This window comes from Eupeodes corollae, chromosome 1 (assembly GCF_945859685.1).
Source record: "Eupeodes corollae chromosome 1, idEupCoro1.1, whole genome shotgun sequence".
NCBI lineage: Eukaryota > Metazoa > Arthropoda > Insecta > Diptera > Syrphidae > Eupeodes > Eupeodes corollae.
The window spans coordinates 181,088,793-181,109,705 of NC_079147.1; the positions used below are offsets into that span (position 1 = coordinate 181,088,793).

Genomic DNA, 20,913 nt, shown 5'->3' on the forward strand with positions numbered 1-20,913 from the left:
GGTTGAGAGTTCCTAGTTTGGAATACTACGAACTGCGGCGCGACCAAATTTATTTATTCTAATTCTGATTAGAATTCGTCAACTCTATCTCATTATTTTATTCGGATTAATTCGCAAAACTGTCGAAGTTCATTAAAAAAAAAAGGAAAAACCCTATCAAAACTTTGACATTGAACGCACTTTAATAAATCTTTAACCATTTCCCAAGAAATAAAACCAACAAAAATACTCTTTTAAGAGACAAGAAAACAATCCATACATTAAAAATACAGCCGATTTTCAAGGTGTACAACAAGTCTATCTATCTTTTATGAATTACTCAGAAATCAGAATACGGACATAATTGTCCTCCAAAAATTCAACATTTCAACTGAATCATGCACGCATATGTTCATCGAACTAAAAGTTATTCATTGTGGCTCTTTTAAGCTTGCATCAAACTTCTCTTTTTATTTTGTTGAAGTGAGATACCAAAGTAACTTTACCAATAATTTTAATTCTCAAAATTAATAATTAATATAGAACGGTCATTTCGAATCAGTGCTGGCGTCTTTTGAAACTTGAATAAAAGTACTTTTTAGCACTTTTTATACTTTGTCATTAATTTAAAATAAGACATTTCTATAAATTTTACTATTGAAGAAGTAAAATTGTTGACACTTTAACAAAAAGTTAAAATACCAAAAAGACTAATTTGTTCGATTTATTTTTAAATTGTTTTATAGGCGTTGCTGCATACACTTCATGTCACATGAAAAGAGACGTTATTTTTGTTTGCAATATTTTTCAAAAAAACCACATGATCACAAATTCGCGTATTAGCGTGACTTTAATCAGATAAAAGGAATTTCTGATTGTTTGAGAGGTTAGTAGGAGTATTAATTTGATAAAATCAAGAAGGAAATAGCCCGGTTTCTCGGCAATACCATCCGTTTTATATCCAGAAAAATTAAAAAAACGTTCAAATGTTGTATACAACTACCTCAAGGACCCAGAGAGGTATCAACAGAACCACAAAGGAAGAGTCAGGAAACCCACAACATTTCAGGAAAGGTGGGCGATAGTGAGAGCTGCTTCAAATTCCAGGCTTTCCATTAGTGAAATCAAAGTAGAAGCTGGGGTATATGCTAGTAGATCGACTATTGCTCTCGTGATACAAAAGGCAATATATATATGACAGCAAAAAATTGAGAAAAAAACACCATTGAACCAAAGACTTAAATTTTCAGTTTGTTGAAAAAATTTTTGAAATTTCAAAATAAATACACCACATTTTGTGAAAAAATTTGTAACTTCCCAATTTAATCGGTACGATTTTGCCGCATTGAAAATGTTAACGTATCTCGACGTTTAAAGGTTTATTGAATATACATTATAGAAAAAAGATTTTTAGGGAGATGTCTGTGTTCCTACTTTCACGCTTGTATGTCTGTACGTTCAAGATACCATTTTTCATCATACATAACCAGTAGAAATATCGGTTGCATAGACGTTAAGAGGAAAAAATTAAGTAAGTGTTTTTAGCAATATTAAAAAAAGTAAATATTTTGATTGACCCCAAATATCTCACGACTTTAAGAACATATTGTATAATATATATATAATGTGACGTGATACCAAATTAGTATGATTAAAAAAAATCGGTTAAAGGTTTCTTTTTAAAAATCAAAATAAAAAAAACAAACAAAAATTGTTTCCATCTCGAATTTTTTATGAACTAATATTTGTATGCAACGAAAAATAACGTTTTTGACATCTTGTAAGGTTTTTTAAAAAACTGAATCAATGCTTTTGTTTTATAAAAATGAAAACCTAAAAATAAACACTACTAAAATTTTGTAAAACTTGATTTTCGACTTGAAAATATTTTCAAAAATTAAATATATCGTCTTTAAACTAATTTTTTCTCATAAAATATTTTTTTTTTTAATTTTGAGAATAATTTAATCGTCAATGTTTTTTTTATAAAAAAATAAAATTCTACAAAAAATACTATGTAAAATGTAAAATATGTTATTTGATTCAAATTATTAAAAAAATTGGTGAAAGTATTGACTGACGAATTTTTTCACTCTATGCACAATTTTTTTGTTAACTTAAGACAATATTCTTGAAAAAAATCCAATTTGTATGTTTTTTTTGTCATACAAATTTAAAGAAAACAAAAAACTTCTCTTAAAATTTATACACTTTTTTGGTTTTGTCTCAAAATGTTGACAACTAAATCAAACTTATTTTGTCATATAGACAATATTGTTGCTAACTTTTAGTAAATTTTTTAGAAAAGATAAATTGACAAACATTTTTTGCACAACATAAAACCTACAAGAACAACAAAAAAACTGATGAGGAGATGATAGTATTCGACTCAAGCGAACAATGAAAAGTATTTAGTTAAATTTTTTCACCGCACACAAAATATTTGTATTAATATTTTGTTAAAGTTTTAGAAAAGTCCTCTTTTTTTAATGATTGAAATATCTAAAAATTATAAAAATTATACCAAATACGTTTAACTAACTTCAAAGTATGATTTATTTGATATCTACCAATAAATATTTGAAAACCTTAAACAATGCAAAGATTAACCTATAATAGTTTTACCTGAGAATAGTATCAAAAATATTGTTTCTCCGTCGACGGCACTGATCACCATCATTATCATCATCACACCAATACGCTCAGCATCTCATCTGGTTTTTCATTTCTTAGAAAAAAACAAAAAATCAAAAACACCAATCGAACCAAGAGACAAAATCGAAAATTAATCATCAGACACAAAACACAATCAACCACTCACTCTCTTTAATTTGAATCTGTTTCTGAAGAAAAAAAGCTCAGGTCAGATCTTTATGCGGATGGGATCATCTTTGAGATTTATATTTAAGTTCCAAGACGATTGCGTACATCAAGTTAGTCCGCGACTTGCATTTAATCCGAACGGTTCTCCAAACAACACAAAAAGTATCTCCTCTACTTAACGACACATCTGAAGAAAAAGCTTCATCTCGGATGAAAATTTAAATTCAGATAAATTACATTTAGATCGAAAAATAAAACGAATAAATTAAATTTAACGGATATCGTGTGTGGATTTTGAATACAAAAGTGCTAAAAAGTGAGTTTTTGAATAGTTTTTCGTTACATGTATTTTTAAAAATTCAAACAATAGGTTTTGCCCATTAATTTTGATCTGATAACTATCTATAGGAATAGGGGATTGAAAATATTGATTGCAACTACATTATGTATAGTATATTTTAATTATTGTTTCGTTATCAGTTGCGTAGTTTGTTATACCATATACCAGCTTCTTATCAACTAAAGTTTTGAGAAAAATATACGGTTAAAGTTATGTTCTTAAAATCTAATCCTGATTTAAAATGTGTTAAGTAAGCCTTAAAATTATTACTTATTTTTGTGTTTGAAAATTTAAATGAATTGAGAGGAATATTGCGTCTGCCAAGCGGGATTTTTAATATTTCGAAAATTAACATTTCAACTTCTTGACAATTCAAATACTTCAGTAGCTGTGAAATAAATTAAGTGAATTTGTGAATTTAAACATAAGCAGAACAAACCTAAGAATTATTTTACTGAAAACGGTCTAAATACAGATAGCATACGTTACGTACGGATAAATCTTGTTTTCCAATGGAAGTAAATAATTTTGAAGACATTGAGATTTAAAAAGCAAATTTTTTCTTGGGTTTTAGTCTTTTTGTGAATAGAATTAGAATGTTTGCATTTTTCATGATTTGTTCTAACATTTCTATAGATGTGAATAAATTTCCCAATTCTTTTAAAATTGATGAAATGAAAACAATAATTTTCTTATTTAGTAAATTGTCAACAGTTTGATTTATACACATGTTTTATTCAATTGTTATCGAATTAATTTGTTCTAAATCTTTAATTTTAAGAAAATTGAATTGATGGGCAAAGACGTTTAAAGTTCTTTCTATGAATTTAATTTTAAAACCTGCTAAAAAGAAAAAATCTAGTTACAAAATTAAAACAACCACAAAAGAATAACATTTAAATTCTGAAAATTTAGTATAATTGCCGGCATAATTAAAGTTGTTTTAAAGTTATATTGGATTCATCATGTAAAGTACAGGTTTCAAATAAAACACATATACATTATTTTTTTTCCATGATATTCCATTTTTATTATAAAGTTTGAACGTTGACATTATGTTGTGAAATACTACATTATTCATTAAATTGACCACCACACGAATTATTGCAAGCATCGATTTTCGACAACTTTTTGACACATACTGGGCGTGGTGTTAAAGGGTAAAAGGCTTAGCTGCATAAACACGGTCTTTCGTGTAGCCCCACAAAGAATAGTTTAGTGGTGTCAAATCGCATGATATTGGTGGCCAGTTGATATCGCCACGAGGAGAAATAACGCTGTGAAGAAATGCCTCTTGCAATAAAGCTATATTTGCTCGAGTTGTATGGCATGTGGCACCGTCTTGTTGAAACCACATATTCTTCAAGTCGAATTCTTTAATAGCAGGCATACAAAAGTCGGTTATCATGTGAACATAATGCTCCGAATTGACGGTGACATTCGTTCCATCGTCGTTTTCGAAGAAGTAAGGTCCAATCACTCCTCCGGAACAAAGAGTGCACCAAACAGTGACCTTTTGTGGATGTAATGGCATGTCTTCAATTTTTTGAGGATTCTCAAGCTTCCAAATACGTCAATTTTGTTTATTAACATACCCCACGAGTGAGAAATGTGCTCCGTCCCTGAAGAAAATTCTGTTCGAAAAATCGCCGTCCACCTTCTGTTGTTTAAGCACCCATTCTACATACCTACGACATTGTAAATGGTCAGCTGGCTTTAGTTGTTATGTGTGAGCTGAACATTATATGGGTGTAGGTGTCGATCCAAATTCAAAATATGCCATAATGTGCCGAAAGACAGTCCTAATTCCTAAAAAGCGAAGAGGAATCCACACATTCGGATCTTTGGGAACACTTTCACTTACAGCAGCGATATTTTCTGTGTTACGCGCGGAACGATTATGTATAGGCCTTACAATATCTGTAACCAATCCAGTCTCTTCAAATTTCTTCTTGTAGTTGAAAGATTATGTAAATCATTATCTCCTCTTAAAGCACGATGTGTTGGTGTGGCAGAATTACCATTTTGGTAGAAGTATTTAACAATTTTTATGCGTTGTGCCATAGTTAAGCGATTCATTTTCGTAAATGCCAGACTTTCAACTGTAGCCAATACTTTTAAAAATGCAAAATGGATAACCCGTTACCAAGTCGAAAACCATGTATTATCAGAAAAAAGGTAACTAAAAGTCAGTAACAATATTTTTCACACATTTTTAAGCGCCATTTATAGCTATCATTAGTTTTCATCATTAAAAACAAATTTTTTATTCATCACTACAAATTACAAATTTCTGTCATTGAAAAATTTTTCTTGATTGAAAGCCACCGAACATTTTGTACTGACAGAAATCTGTCTGTGGAATTGTGTAAAATTGGAAAACAAATCAGTGGTTTCACTTTTAAACATAAAAGTATCAGATGCTCAGGAAAATAAATTTCCGTCAGGAAAATAGAAAAATAAATGTGCAACTAAACATTTTTTTTTTTTTAATTCTTTGTGTGATTTCCGATCGATCGGTTCATAACTTTTATTTCTAATCAAATAGAAGCGCCGTTACATATCGATTAAAACATTATTCCGGATCGATTTCAATGATAGCTATAACTGCCCACTGGTAGAAAATCAATTATGGCTGAAACACATACACGCTTCAGCTTCGGCTTCGTCTGCGTTACGTTAGGCCTGCTTCGAGGTTGCTTTGAATGACATTTCTATTATTTCATCCCTCCAAAGAGCAAATATTTTGTTTGTTGAAATTTTTTTACAGCTGATGAGCTGTCAGACAAAGCAAATGTTCAGATAATTGAACTAGAGCTTCCGTTTGGAGTCACATTACGTTACATTACCAACGTTAAAATTTTAGTTTTTCGAAGGTATTGTTTATTAGTACCATAAGTTGATTAGTTTTTGTTTTATTTCCAAATCAATGAAATCTAAGCATGATTTGCTAAAAATACAGGAGAATCCTGAAATGCTATTTGTCAACAAAAAGTACAACTGTCAAAACAAAAGCTTAGAAAGTTAAGTTCGTTCATTATTTTTTAACATGAATGGACAACTTGCTTAAAAAAGGAGAAAGAAATTTTGTATATCAAGTTGCTTAGTTTTTTTTTTATTTTAAAATAAATTGATTAGTGAAGGAATAAAAGTTGTAGCCTGGCGCTCAGTGGCCATAAATTTAACAGGAAATTTCAACACTTCAATCATACATGTTACATACTTTTTTATGTTTAAGAAAAACTGAAGATTCAGATTTCAGTCTGTTTCCATAATTGATATGAGCAAATTAATTCATAGCTTTCTAAACAAACATATTTTTCGAACTATCGAGGTCTAAATTCGAAGTGAATTCTTAATAGGGTGAAACTCCTGATAGCTTTTTTAATATTCGGGAGAGCGAAAATATTACGGGTTATTTCTAATATAGGATTTTTCAATCAGGCCGGGAAGATGTTGCTTGTAGATGTCGTGGCGGTTGCTGTGTCGCACGCAGCGCCGCCGCTCGTTGTTAACGGTGACCGTCTAACTAACGTCGTTTTCAAAAAAGTACGGGCCAATTACGCCGCCGCCGGCCCAAAATCCGCACCAAACGGAAACTTTTTGAGGATGTATTATTCCCTGGAAAAACTCGCGTGGATTGCAAAAATGCGCCTCGTCACTAAAAATAATTCTTCGGACAAAATTGAGTTCCTTTACCAAACTATTCGAAGACCAATCAGCGAACAAACGGCGTTGTCTATGGTCATGAACTTTGAGCCACTTGTACAGTTGGATCTTGTACGGGTGTAGGCCCAAGTCCCAAAGCAAAATTCGCCAAGTCGAAGTCTGTGAAAGGCCAAGTTCTTTTGCAGGGCGAGGAATAGGCTACCTTGGGTTCTGCTCTACACCCTAAATCTTATGTAAACAAAAAGAATGAATTGGTTTTTTTATAAATATTCAATACAAATTTAATATTTAGACTTACTTTAATCTTTTATTGAGTCACGTTTGTAAAATTGAATTTTATTTTAATCCCGGAAAACAATAATTATTACTACCTACTGAAAATAATATAGCGCAGGTGTTATTCTCGAAAATTATAAATCTTATTTTTCTAGATTTAAATTTAAAATTTATATCTTGTTTTTTTCTTTTTTTTTTAAGTGAGAACACACAAAAAAATGTTTTGATTCCAAAAATAAATTTCACATTTAACAAAAATTTAACAAAAAAACATTTAATGTCTTCACTTTTTCCAGAGGGAATATCCTAAATGAAAATGATAGAAATTTATAGTTTTTTTAAAATTAGAACTGTCGCGTGTCGGTTTTTGACTATGAAGTTTATTTTTAATTTTTCGAAAATAATGCTAATTTTATTTTTGAAACATATACATACAATACAATGATACAGCGGGAAAAAATATCATTTTGAACTTTAGAAAATGACACATTTTACACACCTCATTTCGGAGCATCAGTCAGTCACGTTAATATTCCGTCATACGAAGCACGCACGCATCGATGTGTGGTGTTTTTTTTTTGGTTGTAAATTATATATTCAAAATTGTACACTCATAAATCTTTAAAATAATTTATGTTGATAGTATTTCAATATCATCGTTATTAAATTTCTTGTCTTTTGAATACTTCATATTCTATATACTTTAATCGTGAGTGATGATCAGTATTTAAAATTACAATCGAAGGAAATTACGGCATTGGATATACTAATATTCTAGGTACGAATTATTAAAGTTTCTCATTTTTCAGTTATCTAAAATTCTTAATATCCTAAATGTTTTCAAACATGGTAAAAAATGCATGTAGTGAAATTTTATAGAAGTACCTGATGATAGTAAAAATGATTTTGTGAGAATAAAATTTAAAATTGAGATTAAATTAAAATCAATCATCTTTGAAGTATTTTTTCTAAGTTATTGTTATTTTCTAGGTTATATTGTGCGAAATGTCAAAAATTAATTTCAATATTTTTAAAAAATCTGCTTTTTTTAATTATAAATAAAGGAAGTCTCATACTAAATGATATCTTAAGAATTTTTAGAAAATTCGTTTTAAAAGTTGACAGCTAATTTAGTTAAAGTCAAAAGTTGAGATTTATAAGTTGAAAATATGCAGACTTGCATATAGTTTAAACTAATTTATGCTTCAATTTATGGCATAAGCTATAAACTTATGGTATGTAATGACGATTTTGTTATTTGCTTAATGTATCTTTTTTGGTTGCCTTATCACATTTATTACACTAAGGTGATTGAATTTTCGAGCATGGAATTTAAGGCTGAAGAACTAGACTAAACGTATTAGAACGTCAAGATGTTTTTGAGAAATGTGAACAAGTAGATTGTGTATTTAATGATTATAGTAAAGCGTTTGAAAAGTTGTGTTATAAATCAATAATTTTTAAACTGTTTTGATGAGGTTTAAACGACAATTGCTTAAATAAAATGTCCGACTCCGTTTATTGTGAACTCTAGTGTTCCCTAGGGCATCTAGTCCCAATATTATTTTATGTTATTTATAAATGACTTGGTTTCGATTCGTCTGTGCTTAAATATATTGATGACATAAAACTTGTGAAAAGAAACAACACTACATCAGACTGCCTACTTTTGCAAGAAAACTTAATATTATTTAGATAATGGTGCCATAAAATTCAACTCGTTTTTAACGTTAAACCATCAGTTTTAAACTCAAGAAAGTTCCAATTGTTTTTTGATTACACGTTTGATTCTGGCTCCTTAAGTAGAGTATCTGTGTTTACTGATTTAGGTGTTGATTTAGACTTGAAACTAACATTTACTGAGCATATAAGCTTTGTTGTTAAAAAAGCAAATTGAATCCTTGGGAGATTCCGTAGCCCTTATGTTCTGGAGCTACATTTTAGTTATTTTTTGAGGATAAATCTGGAATATTCCTGTGTAGTTTTGGGTACCTTATTAAGCACTGAACAAAATGAGAATTTAAGCGATTCAAAGAAAACTTTGTGCTTTTGTCTTGCTTTTATTAATCTTCCTTTGTTGACAAACCTTAGAAAATATTTAAAATGAAAAAAATAAATGGGACAGTATTATTACCATGGATTGTTCGTTTCAACTTTAGTTTTAGTTAATCGAGTATAAAGCATCTTGCAAATGAGCTACGAACTGCGAACTGTGGATGTTCGCATGTTTTGACTTTTGTTTCCCATGAGCTTTATTTCTATTCGCAGACAGCGACGAATTGTCAATCTATAATTACCCTTTTCAAGAAACAAAACAAGAGTGGTATAATTTTGAGGTTAAGTTGAGCGCGAATAATTTATTTGCTGCAGTGTGGAATGTGAATAGAGTTTGACAGTTCGTAGAACCAAATTGTTTGCACAAAATGCAAATTTTATTATCCTAAAGCCTCCTACGCACTGCGAACTGCGAACAGAGGATGTTCGCATATTTTGACTTTTATTTGACATTAGCTTTATTTCTATTCGCAGACAGCGTCGTATTGTCAACTTTTAATTATCCTTTTCAAAGAACAAAACAAGAGTGGTATAATTTTGAGATTAAGTTGAGCGCGAAAAATTTATTCGTTGCAGTGTGGATGGTATGTGGAACGTGAATAGAGTTTGACAGTTCATAGAAACCACACTGCAATTCGTTACTACTGCTGCAGTGTGGAACGTGAATAGAGTTTGACAGTTGGTAGAACCAAATTGTTCGTTACTACCAAATTGTTTGCACAAAATGCAAATTTTATTATCCTTAAGCCTCTTGCACATGAGCTACGAACTGCGAACAGTGGATGTTTGCATATTTTGACATTAGCTTTATCTCTATTCGCAGACGGCGACGAATTGTCAACTTTTAATTACGTAGCAACCAAAATGCAATTCGTTTCTATTGAATTGTTTTTACAAAATTGTCTTGTTTTAGTAAACAAAACGCATAAGTGTCAATTGGTTTCTTATAATTTAAATGTGTTTTTGTTTGAAATTGACTTTTTGAAATGTGTAAAATCACGTTTGTTCGTCCATTCGTTGTTCGCTCTCATGTGCAAGGCCCTTAAGACCACTATTTTTTACAATTTTTTGCAGATAGAATTATGATGCTCATATACTTTTTAATCAATTAACTAAAAAATGTTATAAATTTAGTTTTAATATACATTATTTTTACCAATTCAGAATTTTTACAATTTGAAATTCAAAACAATGTTTTATAACAGTTTAGATTAAAATTAGATGTTAGGAAGTTTTGAATTGAATTGAAGTAAATAAATAAAATATCATGAAATATAGCCAAAGAGTCAATTCAGCTTTTTACAATGTTATTAAAGTTAAATCCACAAATCGAAATGTAAACAAAATATTATGTGGACTTAACACCAGGTGGTGTGTTGATTAAAAAAAAAATCAATTCAAAATAGACGTATTGCATATACATACATATAAATTTGTCACTGCGAAGTAGGATCCAACTGTGGAGAGCTTAAGCCTTTTACTGATTTTAAAAATTTTTGAGATTCTTTGTTTTGTTTGCAACCAAAGTCACGAAACAGAATCAAAAACGCTGCCAACACAAATATAGCGCCATCTATTACATGGAAAGATCTACACACAGTTAGACGAACTACGAAGGAGCCCCTTCAATCTTCTTCTTTCATTCAACTTCAATTTACAAAATGGAAAATTGGAAAACAAAAATCAAATATAAATTATTCCTAATGTTTCCTTAACATTATCCTCTGGTCAGTTCTATTAAGTTAAATCAAGTTCTGGTCTGAATTTCGCTAATTTTTTTACAATTTGGTTAAAAGTTATTTCGACAAAGTTTGAATTGCATAAAAATCGGCCTACTGGGATAGTTTTTGGTAATTTCTCACTGTAAAATATGTAAAATCCGAAAAAAACATAGCTGTTCTTTATTGTTTCATAGAGCAAAATAAGTGAGTTTGTTCAAAAATAGTTTACGCTTCAAGTTTTTAGTTTTCAAAAATTTTAATTGAATGTCAATAAAATTATTACATTAAGACACTGCTTTGACTAAAAGACATGTAAATCAAAGTTTTGAAAAAATCATTTAAATCGAAGTTTAAAAAAAACTTCTCCAAAAAAATCCGCACCTAACTGTTAAGCTTTATAGTTTTCTGAGCCCCAAATGAAGGTTGACGATGCTGTCAAAACTAACATGAGATTCATCATGTAAGATTTTTTTCGTTTTTCGACAAATCTGCATCCATTTGTGGAAGTTAAAAATTCAATGAAAATGCGTTGTTCCTTCTTATAGCGCCCATTTGAGCTGTCCGCTGTCAGATTTGTATCTTTTATTTCTGTTGTCAATACTCTTTATATGTATTTTGAAAGCTGTTCAGAATAAGTATTATGTTTATGTTTACAAACGATAAAAGGCCTTAGATGTCGATTGGTCAACAGGTCCTTATATTTGTAGTTAATATTTTCTTTTGGCACCTTTAATTAAGTAAGAAATAGGAGTTTATCAGCTTTGAAATTATTTTTAACTCAATATATGCAACCAAATGTTAGAGGCTAGCCTAAAAGAATTGTTAAATTGATACGCCAAATCTTCATCGTGTTTGTAGAATAAAACCTTTTAGATGACCTCATTTTTTGTGCAAAAATTATGTACATAAATTTGTCGAAAAAAAAAATCGATGTTGATTTCGCAAATTTTTATAGAATCTTAGCAGATTTACTGAGAAGGTCGAATTGTAAAAAGAATAATTACGCTTGTCCTTGGACCATTTATAGAACGACCTTCATGTGGCTTAATCGTAAGTTTTGATTCTTGTACTGTTTCCATAATCAGGGCTTTTCTAAAATTCCAAGAATATCGTAATTGGTTTCGTGCATACAGTAAACGTACCCACATAGAGGTTCCCTTATCAATGCTATTGTTTGGCCTCGTGATCTTTCTCTCTCCTCTCTATCTATGGTTGGCAAATCTTTGACTATTTAAAGTTACTTATCAATAATTTAACACATTATAATCAAAAAGACACCAGACTTAAGCTAAAAGTAGCGGTTGAATATAGTGAACATTTTTTTTAAAGAAACAGTATTTTTCTGTTTTCCTTGAAGGGCACTTCTGAAGCAATGAGGTTCCTGATACTTTTCCTAGTGCTTGTGGGCACTATCAGTTGGAGTGATGCTTACACCTATGGACGATCCCACTCTTACCAAAGTTCCAGTTCTAGTTCCAGTTCTGGTTTGTCGCCATGGGCACAACAACACAAAGATGTTGTCAGCTTGATGGCTAACGCATTGAGACAAGCTTATAATTCAGCTTCTCGGGGACATGCTGCAAGGTATACCAATCAGGCGTGGAGTGGTAAGTTTTCAATTGAAATTCCTTTTAAAAATTATATTAATTTCCCTTTTTATCTTCTTCAAGAAAACTTCGCAAACTCGATTGGCAAGAGTGCTTCGGAAATCAATTCTGTGACGCAAAAGCTCTGCAATCAAATAATCGCTGATATGCATTCTGGTCGACTTACCTATGGACAAGTTGCTCAACCCAACTTCTTCGAGGCCAAGGCTTCTGCAGCATTGGAAAAGCTAGCTGAAGACTCAGAGTATGTGGACAATCAACAAAGACAAGTTGATGTCTTCGAACCTGGCCTACCGTCAGTTGTGTCTGCTGTTGATCTGAGCAAGTTTGATGATGTCAAACATTACAGTTTCCCAACTGAAGTCAAAGTTATCAATGGTCAAACTATTGTAACCAACAAGAACTGCACCACAGCAACTACCCGTGGTGGAACTGAGATGAATCCAATTGTGAGGACAGTTCGTGTGAATAGGACAACAACACACTCAACCGTTCCGTTTTATGTGTCCCAAGGCAATCCGTTTTTCAACCGTCAAGAACACAGCATCTATAGGCATTTGGAAAATCAGGAAGGAACCGTTCCCAATTACTCACCGCAGGTGACAATCGATGACAGTTTAAGCACTGGAATGAACCAAGCAGGCACTTATTATACTCCACCAATTGTAATTCCTGTGGAAGGAAGCGATATGCATGAGCCCATTGGAATTGGCAACCAATATGGAATCCGTCCAGGTTCAACTGTGACAGTGAAGAAATTCAACCAAAAAGTTATCACCGGATCAGATGGAATTCCTATGGTGAGCGGAAGTCGAAGTGAATCAGTTTGGGACAATGGACAGTTGGTGTACAACTATAACGCTCCATTTGGAAGGAACGCTTGGACCAGGGACGATATGTGGAAGCGTGAGGAACGTGAAAAACTGTTCTGGGCATTCCAAGATGAAATCATAAGTATCGAAGATCTTGAGGAGTGGCAACAAAACCAAGAGGATCGTTTATCGGCACTCGCTTACAGGTCAAATGTCACCTTGGAAGAGGTCAAAGACTGGCAAAGACACGAGTTGGACCGTTACAAGGCATTGGTGAGTCAATACAGCACAGGAAACTCAAATCTTCTCGATTGGCAGAGGCGTGAGCAAGGTCGAATTGACTGGCTCATCCATCAGAATGGAATTAACCGTGAAGACTTAGAACGATGGCAGAAGGAGTACAACCAAAAACTCGTGACTTTGGCCAGAAAGTACCAGATCACCATTGAAGAACTCAAGGCTTACCACCGTCAGGAGCTAAATCGACTTCATATAATCTTCAATCAACAGAACTCTCAAATAAGTAATGTTGCACAAAGTAATTTGCATGTTCTTCAAAAGCAGCAGAGTGATCGTCTGAACCAAATTTTGATGCAACACAATTCCACCGTTGATCAGCTGCGAGAGCAAATTCGACGTGACCAGGACCGCTACAAGTCTTTGGCTGAACAGTACCAAATTAGTGTCAAGGACCAGGAGGCATTCTTTAAGAATGAACTGGAGCGCTTGACAAAACAGTTCAATGAACAACAGGCAGAGATGAAGAAGGCTAACGAATGGCAACAATCGGAGAGGAAACGATTAGAAGACATTATCCGCCATCATAATTTGACTGTGGCTGAACTAGAACAAGGAATCAATATGGATCGAAGCTATCTTCAGAATTTGGCTCAAAAATATCATATCAGCTTGGAAGAGTTGGAAAAATGGCAAAGAACTGAGCTTGACAGACTTCACAGCACCGGAAATCTAAATCTTCAAAAAGAGTTCGAAAATTGGCAGCGCGAGGAAAGGGCTCGAATGCTCGGAATCATTAAGAAAAACGATCTTACCATTGAAGAATATCAATCGAAGATAAGAAATGATCGTGCTAGAATCGAACAACTAGCAACAACCTATCAGGTGCAAGTTGAAGAGATTGAGAAGTGGCTCAAGGAAGAGGCCCAGAGGTTGAAGAATGAAGGTGTATTCTCCGAAGTGCAGAAGAATCTAACCATGTGGCAACAACAGGAACGTGACCGATTGCAAGCGATCGTGCAAAATAATGAACTAACAATTGAAGAACTTCAGAACAAAATCAACCAGGATCAAAGCCGACTCTACACTTTGGCCAATACTTATCAAGTGAGAGTTGAAGAAGTCGAAGATTGGTTAAAGAAGGAAATTCTTCGATTGCAAAGTGCAGGCTTAGTGAAGGCCGAGGACTTACAGGGTTGGCAAAAAGCCGAGAGAGAGAAAATACTTCAATTGATTGAAGCCAATAAGCTTACTGTTGAAGATTACGAAAAGAAACTGTTGAATGATAAAACATATTTGCAACAATTGGCAACGCAGTATCATGTCGAGTTGAAAGACATCGAAACATGGTTGCGAAAAGAATCTGATCGTTTGCAGAGCTTGGGCTTAATTGAAGAAGAGAAACTAACTGAATGGCAAAAGATTGAACGAGAGCGTCTATTGGGTCTTGTCCAAAAGAACGAATTATCAATTGAAGACATTGAAAAGAAGATAAAGGCCGATCAAGTCCATCTTTATTCCCTGGCTCATCGGTACTCAGTACGCGTTGAAGAAATTGAAGAATGGCTAAAGAAGGAGGTGTTGCGTCTTCAAAATAAACAAACACTGGAATCAGAGAGTTTGAAAGATTGGCAAAGGGCTGAACGCGATCGTATTATGATGTTGGTGAAGCAAAATGATCTTACTATCGATGAATTCCTTCAAAAGATCAAAATCGATCGAGTGTATCTTCAGCAATTAGCCCAGAACTATAATGTACGAATCGAAGAAATTGAAGAATGGGCTAGGAATGAAGGAACCCGACTCGAGACTCTTGGTTTGATTAAGCCGAATGCAGCTTTGACCGAGTGGCAAGAGGTCGAACGTGACCATGTTCTTCAAGTGGTACAAGGAGGTGATCAGCTATCATTGGATGAACTGGAAGAACGCCTACAAAATGACCGTTTGCATCTCTTTAATGTGGCTCAAGAGTATCAAGTGCAGGTCCAAGACATCGAGGAATGGATCAAGAAGGAACTTCAACGTCTGCAAAACCAAGGACTTGTTCAAATTGAACAGCTCAAAGAATGGCAACAGAAAGAACGTCAACATTTGGCCACGTTGGTTGCCCAGCAACAAGACGGGCTCTCAGTGGATGAAATTGAGCGTCAACTGAAGGCCGATCGTCAGCGATTACAAAAATTGGCTCACCAAAATAACGTTCAGGTTAGAGAAGTGGAGGAGTGGATTCACAAGGAACTGGCACGCATGCAAGCTCAAGGAAATGCAACAATCGAGAACCTTACCGAATGGCAGAAGAAGGAACTCGACCATTTGTTGCTCGTTGCTCGTCAACACAGCGATTTGACTGCAGCAGAATTAGAGAAGGAGCTTCAAGCTGATCAAAGTCACTTGTATGACCTTTCTCAGCATTATCATATTGAAGTTGAAGAAGTAGAAGAATTCATAAGAAAGCAGATTCAAAAGCTTCGCGAGCAGGGACAGTTGCATATTGAAAACCTCACCACCTGGCAAATTGAAGAACGCAACCGGCTTGAGCAACTTATTCGCCAGCAATCACAGTTGAGCATTGAAGATGTTGAAAAACAACTCATGGTCGATCGTTATCGCTTGCAGCAGCTGGCTTCGAAGTATCACATCCAAGTTGAAGAAGTCGAGTCATGGATCCGAAAAGAAGCTGATAGGCTGAGGAATCAAGGTGAGCTTCAGATTGGGAGCTTAACCGCTTGGCAGGCAAACGAAAGGAAGCGAATTCAAGAACTTATTCAAGAGAATAGCCACGTTACCATTGAAGATCTAGAGTGGCAATTAAAGATGGATCAGAATAAGATTCAGCAGTTAGCTAGTCAATACCATATTAGTGTGGAAGAAGTCGAGCAATGGATAAAGAAAGAGCTTCAACGCTTGAGGGATGAGGGAAAATTGGAAATTGAACATCTGAATGCTTGGCAGAAATCCGAAAAAGATCGTCTACTTCTTCTAGCACAGCAACAGAGTGAGTTGACGTTGTTTGAATTTGAGGAAAAGCTCAAGGCTGACCGTAGACGTTTGGAGCTTTTAGCTCAACAATATCACATTTCTGTTCAAGAAATCGAAGAATGGATAAGAAAGGAAGCCGAACGTCTAGAGAACCAAGGAATTATTGGAAATTTGGAAGATTGGCAGAAATTGGAACGTTCAAGAATCCACAACATGCTCCAACAATCCAACTTGACAATTGAAGAATTCCAAGAAGAATTGAAGAGAGATTACAGTCGCCTTCAAAGTCTTGCAAATACGTACCACACAACCGTTGAAGAAGTCCAGGAATGGATTCTTAAAGAGGGTAGTCGACAAATCCAACCAGAAACCCTTACAATTTGGCAAATCAATGAGAAAAAGCGCTTGGAGAATTTGATTAATGGTGAAAACCTTAGTTTGGAGGAATTGGAGAGGACTATCAAGAATGAAAGAAGTCGAATCCAACAAATAGCTCTTCACTACCATATTACAGTTGAAGAAATTGAAGAGTTCATCAGGAAGGAGGGACAACGTTTGATTCAACCTGCATACTTAACTGGATGGCAATTGGATGAACACCAACGTATTCTAGAACAAATTGGTCAGCCACAGAGTCTTACTCTTGAAAAATTGGAAGAACAAATCAATGGTCAACAATACCGTTTGCAACAAGTTGCCCAACAATATCATATCACTGTTGAAGAAATCGAAGAATGGATCAGAAGGGAAGGAAGACGTTTGATTAAGCCTGTCTATCCGATCTCTGAAGGCCATTTGAATCCTTGGCAACAACACGAGCGCGAATATTTACTCGCCCTGGTTCGCAATAACCACATAACAAAGAAGACCAACTTTGAAGATCGCCTGGCTGAGGATAACATGAGAATGTCAAATGTTGCCTATCACTTCCACATAACTGTTGATGATATTGAAGATTTCCTGAGGAAGGAATATCAGCGCCTGGATAGTTTAAATCTTATTTCCGAAGGTGAAAATACTGTAAATACGGTCGAGGCAGTCCAATGGCAAGGTCCTGAACAACAACATATCGAACACCTTCTTCAGGAGCACACATGGTCAATTGAAGAGCTCGAAAGGGAATTGAAAAATGATAACGAACACCTTCAGCAACTAGCCGACCAATACCATGTGACGGTCAACGAAATTGAAGAATGGTACCGCTCTGAGTTACAAAAACTGCTTCAAAAGAAGAGATTGCAATCGGAAAATCTCACAGACTGGCAAAAGCGTGAAAAGAATCGCCTCTACACGACTATTGTCCACCAACAGATAAGCATCGAGGAACTTCAAAACCAATTGGAGCGGGACAATGACATTTTGAGACGTCTTGCTGCCCAGTATCGAGTAACAATTGACGAACTGATCAATTGGCAGCGAAAGGAAGTTGGCCGTTTGGCTAATCTTGGATATGGCAAACCAACTGAGGCCAGTGGTTTAAATAATTGGCAAGCAATCGAGAGAAAACGACTTCGAGCAATTCCTCCAATGGTTCTCATAACTAGGGAGGAACTTTTGCAGTTCATTCAATCGGACAGGTTGTTCCAGAATAATTTGACAGCTAAGTACGAAGTGTCTCCACAGGAACTCTTCACGTTCCAAGGACAAGAGTTGCAAGTAATGGAGAATGAGGGAGCTCTAGAGAAGTTGAATTTGAAGCATCTTGAAGAGTGGCAACGTCGGGAACGTGATCGCCTCTATAATCTAATTCACACTCAGAGCTTCAGCTCAAGAAGCCTACCCCAATGGCAGACTAATGATAAAATAGTCTCAATTGCATCGTTGTACAATCTTCCAGCAAATACACTGAAGAACTGGCAAAAGGAAGAGATGCAGCGAATTGAGAACATTGCGAAGCATTACAAAATGAGTCTAGTCGTGCTGGAGGACTTCAGACGAAGAGAGATCGAAAGATTGGAAATGGTTGCCCATAAAGATTACGTTGGCGAAGAAGAGTATGCCAAGTGGTATAAGCGGGAATTGGTACGTTGCAGCAATTTGGGGCAACGAACTGGATTGTCTGGTGGCCAATTGGACAAATGGCGTAGGAAATTGTATCTGCTAGCACAGGGTCTTATCGATTTGGACTTCAACGAGGGCGGATATGGAGGAATTGAATTAAGCACTACTACCTCAGCTTCGGGTAAACGCAACGAGACCATTAGCAGTGATCGGGGAGATCAGCCACCACAGGTCTATCACGAGTCAGATGAATCCGAACCAAACTTGGGATACCATACCGATACCATGCCACCAAAGCTGTCTTCTTCATTCCAAGCACCACCAACTTACCTTCCACCCAAGGAAAATAAGCCAGAGTATGGTGGCCAACGATACGGCGGCGGCGGTAACCCATCATCCTACAGCCCTCCCCAAACTGTTGGCAGCGAATACAATCAACGCATTCATCGAAGAAAAGAATACACCTTCACTCAACCCGAACAAATGAACTCGGACCGGTACGCCTTAGGTCGTGGGTCGCATTCCTACAGTCACATGCAAACTAACCCAACACTCTACCAAAACGAGGCTGATGTAGGTCAACAGGCCCAAGTCGATGTTTCATCGGAGTTTGCCGGTCAGAAGAGTGAGAAAATGGAAGACTACGATCAACAACAACAACAAGAATATGACTTGGGTCAGCAAGAAGTACAGAAATTCGAAGATTTGACAGCTGAAGAAATCGGAGGACAACAAGTCCAACAAGAGACCTATCATCCAGCTGAAGTAGAGAGAATTTCTAACGGTCAGAAGCCATTGGGATTGGGACACAATTCCGAGAATGTTGCTACAGTGATGGATGACAGCACAGCACCAGAAAAAATTGTAAGTAAACTCGTACAATAAAAAATGTTTTAAAGTTTGAAACGTTGGAAAAGTTAAAAGAAAGATTATTTTCTGTTGTTACGTGTGATTTGTTCTTTTCTTTGTTTTGAAATTAAAATTAAATGCTTTAAGTTCGCATTTCTATAGATTAATGACATGTGACGCCATTTGCAATCTTAATGGAATAGTGTCAATTATAAAACATCTACAAAATGTCAGTTTTACTTGAATTTATTTGACAGATTAACCATTTGCATTCAAAATTTATGTCAAAATAGATCGAATGTTCTAAAAAATGTACTTTTAATGACATCTTGATATTTATTATTAAATATTTTTTCTGTTTAATTTAATCAACAGGTTGTTGCTGCTGTTGAACCTGCCACCACTGAGAAGCCAAAAACAATATGGGGTAAAGCTAAATCTTGGTTTGGTTAAGCTACAAAAGTCATCACCTATGTATTGCTACAAATCGATTTTGTTTGTTAAAAAAATGCTAACCATAAAAATTTTCCTATAATGAATTGTAAATTGACTGACAGTAATTTTGTCAAGACTTAATGCCATAATATTTTCTTTTTGATACTAATTGTAATTGTTGCTAACGATAGAAAATGTAGTTTTTATATATAATATTATAATTACATAATATATTATTTTAAGGCTCTAGCTTATTGTTTTTTGTTTTATTTTAATTTTTCTAAATAAACATTGCTATATTTTAAGACAAACCAAACAGTCTTTTTTTTAATTGAAGGTTTCAAACATTCATGTAAGGGAACACATCGGGCTTCAATTAGTTTTCTCATGACTATTGAGAAATCGGGCCTAGGAAAACAATTGTTTAAGGCACAGGAGTTTTTTACTGGAGTTTTTCTGTTGATAACTCTAAACTTCTGACCATTTTTAACATATGCTCTGTATCCGTCTTCTGTATCAAAAAAGTTGGAGAACTTTGAACACTGAAGGAACTGGAAAAAAATTTAATATGAAATTGGATTGGAATGTGGATATTAAAGTGCACGTAAACGTGAATGTGGACGTGGAATTGGATATGAAATGAATGCGGTTGTTTATTTGGAAGTGGATGTGGATGTGAAAGTGCATGTGGAAGAGGATGTGGAATATTATATGGAATGGATGTAGATATGGATTTGGATATGGAAGTGGATGTGGATATGAAACTAAATGGGAAAGCGGACGTGGATGAGGAAGAGGTCGTGAAATTAGGTATGGAATGGGTTTAAAAGTTGGAACTTACTTACTATGATATGGAATGGAATGTGAAGGTAAATGTGGAAATGAATGTAAATGCTGGTGCACGGAGGGATGTAGATTTCAAGATGAACATGAATGTGGAAGTTGATGTGAATGAATGTATATGTGTGTAGAAACATATGTTGCTGTAGAAGTGGATGTCTTTTTAGGTATAGAAGTGGATTTGGAATTGGATATTTAATTGGATGTGGAAGTAGATGCGAAATGTATGTGGAAATAATGAATAACAACAAAAGCATAAATGTTGAAAAAGGAGCTAGTTCTGCAGTATA

General features: G+C 34.5%; 1 protein-coding gene across 1 annotated transcript; it reads left to right on the top strand.

The window, feature by feature from the left end:
• Positions 1-2,918: 2,918 nt before the first annotated feature.
• On the top strand, positions 2,919-20,032 carry LOC129952663 (tiggrin). Its single transcript, XM_056065415.1, has 4 exons — positions 2,919-3,118; positions 12,221-12,470; positions 12,534-19,363; positions 19,724-20,032. Exons 2-4 carry the CDS (start codon positions 12,236-12,238, stop codon positions 19,799-19,801), a joined length of 7,143 nt encoding a protein of 2,380 aa, XP_055921390.1. The 5' UTR covers positions 2,919-3,118; positions 12,221-12,235; the 3' UTR covers positions 19,802-20,032.
• The last annotated feature ends 881 nt before the right edge of the window (positions 20,033-20,913 follow it).